The sequence below is a fragment of the Macaca thibetana genome, chromosome 19 (genome assembly GCF_024542745.1).
Source record: "Macaca thibetana thibetana isolate TM-01 chromosome 19, ASM2454274v1, whole genome shotgun sequence".
NCBI lineage: Eukaryota > Metazoa > Chordata > Mammalia > Primates > Cercopithecidae > Macaca > Macaca thibetana.
In genome coordinates, this window is record NC_065596.1 from 6,374,041 (window position 1) to 6,384,902 (window position 10,862).

General features: G+C 53.0%; 1 protein-coding gene across 1 annotated transcript; it reads right to left on the reverse strand.

Moving 5' to 3' along the window:
* Window positions 1–4,394: 4,394 nt before the first annotated feature.
* On the reverse strand, window positions 4,395–9,125 carry IFI30 (IFI30 lysosomal thiol reductase). Its single transcript, XM_050769772.1, has 7 exons — window positions 8,851–9,125; window positions 7,595–7,777; window positions 7,432–7,506; window positions 7,121–7,213; window positions 5,221–5,373; window positions 4,748–4,801; window positions 4,395–4,663 (listed from the first exon to the last, which is right to left on the reverse strand). Exons 1-7 carry the CDS (start codon window positions 8,980–8,982, stop codon window positions 4,601–4,603), a joined length of 753 nt encoding a protein of 250 aa, XP_050625729.1. The 5' UTR covers window positions 8,983–9,125; the 3' UTR covers window positions 4,395–4,600.
* Window positions 9,126–10,862: the final 1,737 nt, after the last annotated feature.

A 10,862-nucleotide genomic window follows, 5' to 3' on the forward strand; every position in this document is an offset into this window, starting at 1 on the left:
AAAATACATAAATTTTTACAAAGTGAATTGAGGGTGGGCACGGTGGCTCATGCCTGTAATCCCAGCACTCTGGGGGGCCAAGGCGGGCGGATTGCTTGCATCCAGGAGTTTGAGACCAGCCTGGGTAACACAGTGAAAACCTGTCTCTACTAAAAATATAGAAAATTAGCTGAGTGTTGTGGCTCGCACCTGTTGTTCCAGCTACTCGGGAGGCTGAGGTGGGAGGATCACTTGAGCCATGGAGGCAGAGGTTGCAGTGAGCTGTGATGTTACCCCACTGCACTCCAACCTGGGTGACAGAGTGAGACCCTGTCTGGAAAAAAAAAAAAAAAAAAAAAAAAAAGGTGACTTGCTTAATGGATGTCAAGCCTGACAGTAAATTAATTTTAAAAAGTAAAGGAGAGACCCGTATGTGGGTTTGTTTTTTTTCTTTTTTGGTTGCTTGGATGGTTATTTTTTGAGACAAGGTTTTACTCTGTTGCCCAGGCTGGAGTGCAGTGGCATGATCTCAGCTCACTGCAGCCTCCCAGGTTCAAGTGGTTCTCACGCCTCAGTCTCCCAAGTAGCTAGGATTACAGGTGTGAGCCACCATGCTCGGCTAATTTTTTTTTTTTTTTGGAGATGGAGTTTTGCTCTTGTTGCCCAGGCTCAAGTGCACTGGCGTGATCTCGGCTCACTGCAACCTCTGCCTCCCAAATTCAAGCGATTCTGCTGCCTCAGCCTCCCGAGTAGCTGGGATTAGAGGCACTCGCCACCACATCTGGCGAATGTTGTATTTTTAATGGAGATGGGGTTTCTCCATGTTGGTCAGGCTGGTCTTGAACTCCCGACCTCAGGTGATCCACCTGCCTCAGCCTCCAAAGTCCTGGGATTACAGGTGTGAGCCACCATGCCCGGCCACTTTTTGTGTTTTTTATAGAGATGGGATCTCATTATGTTGGCCAGGCTGGTCTTGAACTCCTGGCCTCCAGTGATCCCCCCCACCATGGCCTCCCAAAGTACTGGGATTACAGGTGTGAGCCATGGTGCTGGGCCCCCTATGTTTAATTTTTTTGGTTCTTTGTTTCTTTGATCTTTGATACTTGATTTGTCAACAAGAAAAGTAACTTAAGATGATGGTGATTTTTTCAATGTTTCTTGAAATGTTCATGAGTAATTAAGCATAATTGTTGAACACAAGTTAAATGAAAGTGAGATGAAAGCTTATAAATAAGCTTTTCAACAATAATTATGTTTTATAATATGCCTGCTTAAATATTGTTTTCAAAATCTTTTTGTAAATGTGTACTTTGGGGTGGGGTGCAGTGGCTCACGCCTGTAATCCCAGCACTTTGAGAGGCCAAGGTGGGTGGATCACGAGGTCAGGAGTTCAAGACCAGCCTGGCCAAAATGGTGAAACCCTGTCTCTACTAAAAATATAAAAATCACCTGGGTGTGGTGGCGTGTGCCTATAATCCCAGATACTCGGGAGGCTGAGGCAAGAGTAATACTTGAACCTGGGAGGCAGAGGTTGCAGTGAGCCAAGATCGTGCCACTGCACTCCAGCCTGTAGTCCCAGTGACTTAAGAGGCTGAGGCAGGTGGACTGCTTGAGTCCAGGAGGTCATGGCTGCGGTAAGCTGTGATTGTGCCACTGAACTGCAGCCTGGGCAACAGAGCCAGATCCCGTCGAGTAGGAAAGGAAGAGCTGGGCGCAGTGGCTCACGCCTGTAATCCCAGCACTTTTGGAGGCCAAGGTGGGCAGATCGCTTGACCCCAGGACTTTGAGTCCAGTTTGAGCAACATGGCGAAACCCCGTCTCCACTACCAATACAAAAATTAGTCAGGTGTGGCTGGGTGCGGTGGCTCACGCCTGTAATCCCAGCACTTTAGGAGGCCGAGGCGGGTGGATCATGAGGTCAGGAGATCAAGAGCATCCTGGATAACACGGTGAAACTCCATCTCTACTAAAAATACAAAAAATTAGCCGGATGTGGTAGCACCCGCCTGTAGTCCCAGCTACTCTGGTTGAGCCCAGAAGGGAGACGCTTCAGTGAGCTGAGATCGCACCACTGCTTTCCAGCACGGGTGACAGAGCAAGACTCTGTCTCCAGAAAGAAAAAAAAAAAAAAAAAAAAAGGAAGGAAGGAAAGTGAGAGTGGGGAGACAGAGAAAGAAAGAAGAAATGCTCATTAAATGCCTGATGGCTCGCACCATTTAGAGATCTGACTTAGATAGGTTCCCAACTCCCTCCTAAGCCACCCCCTTCTAAAATGAGACACAAGGGCGGGCACACTGGCTCATGCTTGTAATCCCAGCACTTTGGGAGGCCAAGGTAGACAGATCACTTGAGGTTGGGAGTTCGAGGAGTTCAGGAGGCTGAGGCAAGAGAATTGCTTGAACTCCGGAGGTGGAGGTTGTGGTGAGCCGAGACCACAGTCGCACCATTGCACTCCAGCCTGGGCAAGAATAGCAAAATTCTGTCTCAAAAAAATAAATAAAATAAAATAAAATAAGACACAAGTGTGTAACCAAGCTAACCTATTCTCAGGACAAAGATACTGATTCGACAATATTTGGCATAGTGTGCTTACATTTATTCCTTTCTATTTGTTCTAATCTGTCTTTTTCTACCCCTTCTATGGATATCTTACTTCAGAACTTCTACCCTGAATTTCTGTCCACTACCCACCAATTCAGCCAGGGAATGAGGAAGTTCAGGATATGCCACCTCAAAACATGCCACCTTTGCTACTTGATGATTTTTATTTATTTGTTTATTTATTTTGAGATGGGGGTCTCACTCTGTTGCCCAGGCTGGAGAGCAGTGGCATGATCTCGGCTCACTGCAACCCCTGCCACCTGGGTTCAAGCCATTCTCCCATCTCAGCCTCTGGAGTAGCTGGCATTACAGGTGTGCACCACCACGCCTGACTAACTTTTGTATTTTTTAGTACAGATGGGGTTTCGCCATATTCGCCAGGCTGGTCTCGAACTTCTGACCTCAGGTGATCTGCCTGCCTGGGCCTCCCAAAGTGCTGGGATTACAGGTGAGCCACCGCGTCCAGCCTAATTTTTGTATTTTTAGTGGCTAATTTTTGTATTTTTTAGTAGTGACGGGGTTTCACCATGTTGGCCAGGCTGGTCTTGAACTCCTGACTTCAAGTGATCTACCCACTTCAGCCTCCCAAAGTGCTGGGATTACAGGTGTGAGCCACCATATTCTTTTTCACTTTCCCTGTTCTACTCTTTGGAATCTAGTTACTAAATCCAGTTCACTATCAAGGTGGTTGTAGGGCCGGGCGCACTGGCTCACGTCTATAATCGCAGCACTTCAGGATTCTCAAGAAGGATCCTTGAGCCGAGGAGTTTGCGACCAGCCTGGGCAACACAGCTAGACCCCATCTCAAATTAAAGAGAAACAAAGGTATTTGTAGGGAGTGGAATTAAGCCTCACCTCTTTGAAGGAAGAATATATACATCTATTATTTGACCAGTCCATCAGCAGGAAATAATATAACACTGAACATGCTCTTTCCTTTCTTTTTCTTTTAAGAGGTATAGTCTTGGCCCGGTGCAGTGGCTCACGCCTGTAATCCCAGCACTTTGGGAGGCCGAGACGGATGGATCATGAGGTCAGGAGTTCGAGACTAACCTGACCAGCATGGAGAAACCCCGTCTTTACTAAAAAGACAAAATTAGCTGGGCGTGGTGGCATGTGTCTGTAATCCCAGCTACTCAGGAGGTTGAGGCAGCAGAATCACTTGAACCGGAGAGGCAGAGGTTGTGGGGAGCTGAATCACACATTTCCCTTCAGCCTGGGCAACAAGAGCGAAACTCCATCTCAGAAAAAAAAAAAAAAAAAGAGGCAGAGTCTTGCTCTCTGGCCCAGGCTGCAGTTCAGTGGCGTAATTATGGCTCACTGCAGCCTTGACCTCCTGTGCTCAAGTGATCCTCCTGCCTCAGCCTCCCGAGTACCACAGTTGCTCACTGCCATGCCCCGCTAATTCCTTCTATTTTCATGTTTTGTAAAGACAGGGTCTTGCTCTGATGCCAACCAAAGCTGGTCTCAAACTCCTGTCCTCAAGCAATCCTCCTACCTCGACCTCCCAAAGCACTGCAATTATAGACATGAGCCACCTCGCCTGGCTACAACCAGTCACTTTTTTTTTTTTTGAGACGGAGTTTTGCTCTTGTCGCCCAGGCTGGCGTGCAGTGGTGCAACCTCGGCTCACTGCAACCTCTGCCTGCTAGGTTCAAGCAATTCTCCTGCCTCAGCCTCCCGAGTAGCTGGAATTACAGGCATCCGCCACCATGCCCAGCTAGTTTTTCTATTTTCAGTAGAGAGGGGGTTTCGCCAGGCCTGGGGAAGGGGGAATGGCTGACTTATCAAATTAATTACACCATCCAGAAGGGTTTATTAAACTAGTTTTACTTTAGCACCGTTCTTAGTGGAGCAAGATTCGTGATTATGGGGTGGAATTTTGTGTATCTGGTCTTCATGGGATGCATAGAAATTTTCCAGTTGGTGAGAAGCAGGTGGCGAGGGTCCGGATCAGAAAAAAAGGCAGGAAGCCGGGTTCCCGCTTGCCTTGCATCAGCTCTCCACAGCGCACCGGCCATCACTTGAAGCAGACACCCCTGAGGGAGCGGGTTGAGGGAGGGCAGATATCCGGCTTCTCGCCCTGGAGGGGAAGGCCACAAGTTGGAGTCCCGGAAGCAGACCCTACCCCCACCACTTGAATCCCACTGCTCCCCTCCCAGCTTACCTGGTACAACTGGCAGACGAGGGTCAGGAGCTGGCTCTGATCTTCCAAGGGTTTCTGCACAAAGCAAGACAGAGGTCACACACTCCCAGCAGCTACCCCAACCCATGCACCCTGGTTCCAGCCCAGAAAGGGCTGCACGTGTTCCCAAGTCTGGCCCCCGCCTCCTGCCTCGCGAATCAGTGGCACACCTGTCCCAGCGGGGGTGGCTATCAATGTTTACCACTTCGAATTAATACATACATTTTTTTGCCTGATGGACTCCTACTCACTTTTCAAAACTCCAGCCCCAATGCCCCTTTTCCATATGCAAAGCCATCAAGTTTTGCTCTTGTCGCCCAGGCTGGAGTGCAGTGGTGCGATCTCGGCTCACTGCAACCTCTGTCTGGGCTCCTTTATCCCTGGTCCCTCTGTCTGGTCCATCCCTGACTCCATGGGACTATGAGTGTCAAGCTGAGGGCTAAAAAGATTCTTACCCCATTGACGGTGACCCAGGGCACATATTCGTGCGGTGGCTGAAGAGCATCTGTCCGCTGGGCATTGGCGTGCATGAGCTGCATGCCGCGGTCCCCCGTTGCACACTCCATGATAGTGTCTGGCGACAGCCCTGGGGCGTAGAGCTGCAGGCACTGGGTGGGTGGGGAGCAGGGGGTTGCCTCAGCTTCCTCCCCGTTATCTCAACGGTCCCCCCACCAGCCCTGAGTCAAGCCTGTTTCGTCACTGAGAAGAGGGTTGGCTTCACAGCGATGCGACAATGCCCACAAACAGCAGACGCTCAATACATGCTTGAGTGGAGGCCCCTGAGTCAGGGCTGAGGCTGCTCCTGCCTCCTAGCTCCCTTGTTTTCATCCCTAAGACCAGACCCCACTGTCTCTGACCCCCATGGTATCTCACTTTACTCAGGGCCTCCACACAGGCTGATCCCTCTGCCAGGAACACCCTTCCTCCTCCGTCCACTGTCTCCTCAGTGCCCTCTCCTCCTTGCCACTCTCTCAGCCCTGATCTAACCCTGCAGGACTAGGGTATCGCTAGGTGAGGCCTCTTGGGTGACCCGGATTTTTTTTTTTTTTTTTTTGAGACGGAGTCTCGCTCTGTCGCCCAGGCTGGAGTGCAGTGGTGCGATCTCGGCTCACTGCAAGCTCTCCGCCTCCCGGGTTGACGGCATTCTTCTGCCTCAGCCTCCCGAGTAGCTGGGACCACAGGCGTCCGCCACCACACTCGGCTAATTTTTTGTATTTTTGGTAGAGACGGGATTTCACTGTGTTAGCCAGGATGGTCTCGATCTCCTGACCTTGTGATCCGCCCGCCTCGGCCTCCCAAAGTGTTGGGGTTACAGACGTGAGCCACCATGTCTGGCCGGGTGACCCAGATGTTTGATGAATGAATAAATGATTGGAGCCGACGAGTCACTTCTCTGGAAGTCATTCTTCACAATCCCCTGAGGAAGTAGGTGGGGTCTGTCCTATCATCTCCACATCCTATCATCTGTGTCTCTGCACATTCCTGCTCATCCTTCCATGACCAGCTCAGAAATGCCTCCTCCAGTAAGTCCTCCGTGATCACTTATGCTCCTGAGACCTGCATTCATTCCCCTGATTCAGAGATGGAAGTTTCAAGAGGGGAGGCTGGGGCCAGGCGTGGTGGCTCACACCTGTAATCCTTTGGGAGGCTGGGACAGGAGGATCACTTGAGGTCAGGAGTTTGAGACCAGCCTGGCCAACATGGTGAACGCTGTCTCTACTAAAAATACAAAAATCAGCCGGGCATGGTGGTGCGCGCCTGTAGTCCCAGCTACTGGGGAAGCTGAGGTGGGAGGATCACTTAAACCGAGGAGACAGTGGTTGCAGTCAGCCAAGATCGCACCACTGCACTCCAGCCTGGGTGACAAAGCAAGACCCTGTTTCAAAAAAAAAAAAAAAAAACCACGGCCGGGCACAGAGCCAGTAGCTCATGCCTGTAATCCCAGCACTTTGGGAGGCCTAGGCGGGCGGATCACGAGGTCAAGAGTTCAAGACAAGCCTAACCAACATGGTAAAACCCTGTCTCTACTAAAAATACAAAAATTAGCCTGGTATGGTGGCACAGAACTGTAATCCCAGCTACTTAGGAGGCTGAGGCAGGAGAATCACTTGAACCCGGGAGGTGGAGGTTGCAGTGAACCGGGATTGTGCCACTGCACTGCAGCCTGGGTGACAGAGCGAGACTCCGTCTCAAGAAAAAAATAAATAAATAAATAAAATAAAGAAGGGTAGTTGTTTTCTTGGGCTGCACAGACAGCAGTGGTCAAGGCTAAGACTTGAATTTGAGTCTGCCTGGGTGTAGGGAAGGTTACCACCCTTGTCCCCCTCCTCGTGCGGAGTGAGGGGCGTCACTCACTAGTGGCAGACTTTTCTCCATGTCGTCAAACTCTTCCATGCAGACAATGGTCAGGAAGGCTAGATCCATGTCAAGCATATCCAACAGGCAGGCCTGGGGTTTGGAGAGGGGGCAGGAGAGGGCATGAAGAGGGCCCAGGGTACCCTGACACCCTCTCGTAATAATCACCAGTACCCACCCAGGAGATAGGGAATAAAGATGTGATTAAATGGGAGCACACGAGGCAGAAGACAAAGCTGGCATCCTCATATTTACCTCCTGTACATCGGACGGTTTTCCCCCACCCGGTGTGGGGCCCTGGGGACGCTCACCTCCACCTTGTTGAGTTTGCACTCCTCTTCTCCATGCTGGCACTTGAACTCCCATCTGCCGCTGACATTTTGTTCCTACAAGGCAACAGGGTGAGACCTGGCTGGCAGGCTGGGTCCCCTGCTCCCCTGCCCACGTGCCTCAGTTTCCCCAGCGCCCATGCACCTGTGCATTTCCGTAGGGCACCAGCGTGACATTGAGGATCTCCATGACCATCAGCCACGTTGGGAAAAGCTCTCGGACCAGGAAGGCGCGGCAGCCACCGCACAGTGCTTCATAGTAGAGGGTCACGTTGACAAGCGGTGCGTTGGACTTCTTGACGGGCCCCCGCAGGTATAGATTGCCCATCTGTGGATTAGGAAGGGGTGTGAGGCAGGTGTAGCCCTGGGCAGTTCCCCACTTCTCTGAACGCCACTTGGTATTCTTGTAGAAAGGGGGCTGTCATAGGCAATTCATCTTGCACACCTTCCAGAACTTGCCAGGTGGAATCTTGACTTTGAGACTTTTTTTTTTTTTTTTTTTTTTTTTTTTTTTTTTGAGACAGCGTCTCTCTCTGTCGCCCAGGCTGGAGTGCACTGGCACCATCTTGGCTCACTGCAAGCTCCGCCTCCCGGGTTCACGCCATTGTCCTGCCTCAGCCTCCCAAGTAGCTGGGACTACAGGCGCCGGCCACTACACCCGGTTAATTTTTTTGTATTTTTAGTAGAGACGGGGTTTCACCGTATTAGCCTAGCCAGGATGGTCTGGATCCCCTGACCTCGTGATCCGCCCGCCTCGGCCTCCCAAAGTGCTGGGATTACAGGTGTGAGCCACCGCCTCTGGCCTTGGCCCATGCCCATTTCTTGCCACTCCACCAGGAGACTTTGACTCTGAGCTGAGCAAGGAACCCACGTGAACCCTTTCCAAGTCCGACCAAACAGAGGCGGCACCTAATAGGTGCTGACTTCCGGCTTCAGCTGAGGGGTGGCGGGCGGCCCGTGTCGCTGGATCCCTGAGCAAGTCGCTCAGCTTCTAGGGCATTTGCCTAATAGGTCCCAGAGACACGCAAGCCCTGCCCTGGCTGGAATGAATGCACCAGGGGTAGCAGCAAGAACGCATGCCGGTGGCCCTCGGCCAGCTGCTGAACTTGTGCCCTGGACCATAAAAGGAGACCCCAGCTCCTGCCCCAAAAGTACACAATAGGCGCTCAATGAACCCTTGGGCGGGACGAGGCGGTGGAAGCAACTGCGCGTCTCAGATGCGGGATGCGAAAGCGAAACGGCACGGAGGGACTCTGGCCGCAGTGCCGGGAAATGAACGGGGTTTTTCCAGTCGGGGCCCTGGTCTTCCCCTGTGAAGTCTGGGGAGAAAGAAGGAGCCGCCTGCCCCGCCCGACAGGGCGCCTGTCCCCTCCAGTCTGCCCGCCCTGTCGCCGTCCCTACCTTGTAGTTAACTGGCGGTCCATTCCCAAAGATGTCTAACGCTTGCAGAGGGGACGCCTGCACCGCTGCCGTGGGGTCGTCCAGCAGCAGCAGCAGCGGTGGCAGGAACAGCAGAAGTGGCGACAGGGACATCGCTGCGGGGCAAAAGTGTGGCGGCTGGGGCGGCTGCCTGGGAAATGAGCGCCTTTAACCAGGGGGTGGTCCCGCCCCTAACCCGGGCCTGCCTCCCGGTGCCCACGCCCCTGGGCCCCGAGCCAGCGTCCCTCCCTCCTCCACTCCTCCCTCTGGGTGTCCCACCCCCACCCCTGCCAGGTGCTGGGTCCCCAGTCACGAGGTCACTGGGCCCCTTGGCAATCAGCCCTGCCTAGGCATTTGAGCCCTGGCGCAAGAGTACCTTTAGGGGAGGTGAGGTGGGGCCTTTGAGATAGACACAAAGAGGCTGAGAGGAATGGTGGTGTGTCCATGCACTCCTAGACTTTCTGGGGGCGGCTAGGGGACTTGAGGCCTGGGACCCACTCTCAGAGTGGGCCTGTGATCTAACGGGGTGACGTCGGATGGAGGCTGGGGATGGGATGGAGGCTGGGGTGTTGGGGGAGTAACAAATGTTCAGCCCCCTGAGAGTGGGCAAGCCCTGTGTGGCCAGGTTCCCTCCCTCCAGCCTGGCCCGTGACCTCCCTCACGCCCAACCCCCACGTCCTGCCCCTTGATCCTTCCCCCTCAAGCTCCTGACCCCGATGCTCCAGACCCGGCTCCATGGTCCCGTGGGACTGACTCAGGCTTGACCACAGCCATGCCAGAAAGCAGAAGCTGGCACAGGGGAGCGGCATGTCATTTCTCTAGGGTACCCCCCCTCCAGTCCCACTTCCGACTTGGGGTGAAGAGAACTGGCCTTCCTTCTTTTCACCATCTAAGGCTTGTGGAGGGTGGGGGGCAACCTGGCCTTCAAGGGGCACCCATGGGGGAAAGCGGGGGCCTGTGCTGTCTGGGATAGGGGTGGGACGGCTTGGAGTCCGTCTGGCTTTGGATTTGAGTGACGGAGCCTTAGCTTTCCCTTCTGTGTAATGGGGAGAAGGATAAGGTTTGGGGAACAAGAGTCACCATGGAGGGCTCAGAGGCAGGTGGGGGAGAGTTGTCCCAGGTTGGGGCTTCCGGGTGGCATGGTCAGGCCTTGGTGCCTACACAGGACAGTGGCCCCAGCAGTGAAGGCAGAGAGAATAGCCTGGAAAAAAGGCCCAGATGGAGGTTGGAGTGTTGGGGGAATAATTGAGACATTCAGACCCTGCAGGGCCTCACATTCAGGGCAAGACACACCGGATCCTAAGGAAGAAAATGTCCCAAAGACGGCTGGAAGATATAGCTGAGTCCCCAGCTGTGCCCCCTTCTAGCTGTGTGGAAGACCCCGACCACGCACACAGCAGCTGGTTTGGGAGCCGGAGTTTCCCTGAAGTCCCCGGGGGCTGGATGGTCCCCAAGCCCATCCCTCAGACAACCAAACCGTTGGCAAAGCCCTTTTCCTTCTCAAAGCCTCCCCAGGACTCACCGCCTCAGTCTGGTGCTTACCCTATGCCGGGTGGGATTGAAGAAATAACCATAAATATAATCGCTACAATTTTTCCAGTAGTTACCAGCCCAGCCCTATTGGAAGAAATGGTAAATGTAACCCCACAATGTATTGCTGTCTGGCTTGCTGCCAGGCATAGAGTGGGCCCGCAACCCATTTTATCATTGAACCCTCAGAAGCATCCAGTTGGGGCTGCGGGTAGGGGCTGCTGACTCCAGTGGGTAACAAATAAATGGCTGATCAGAGAGGGAAGGCTATCTTGCCAAGGCCACACAGCTAGTGGTTGAGTGTTTTTAGAAGCCACACAGGCAATTCTCTTCCACCCCGCCATGAAGATGGCAACCTTTCTCCTGTGAGAACCTAAGTAGTGAGAGGCACTATCTGGGCTGGAGTTATTTACGGGGTGTCTCCAGTTAGGACACATAGCAGGGACAGTACCTGGCAAGGTTGG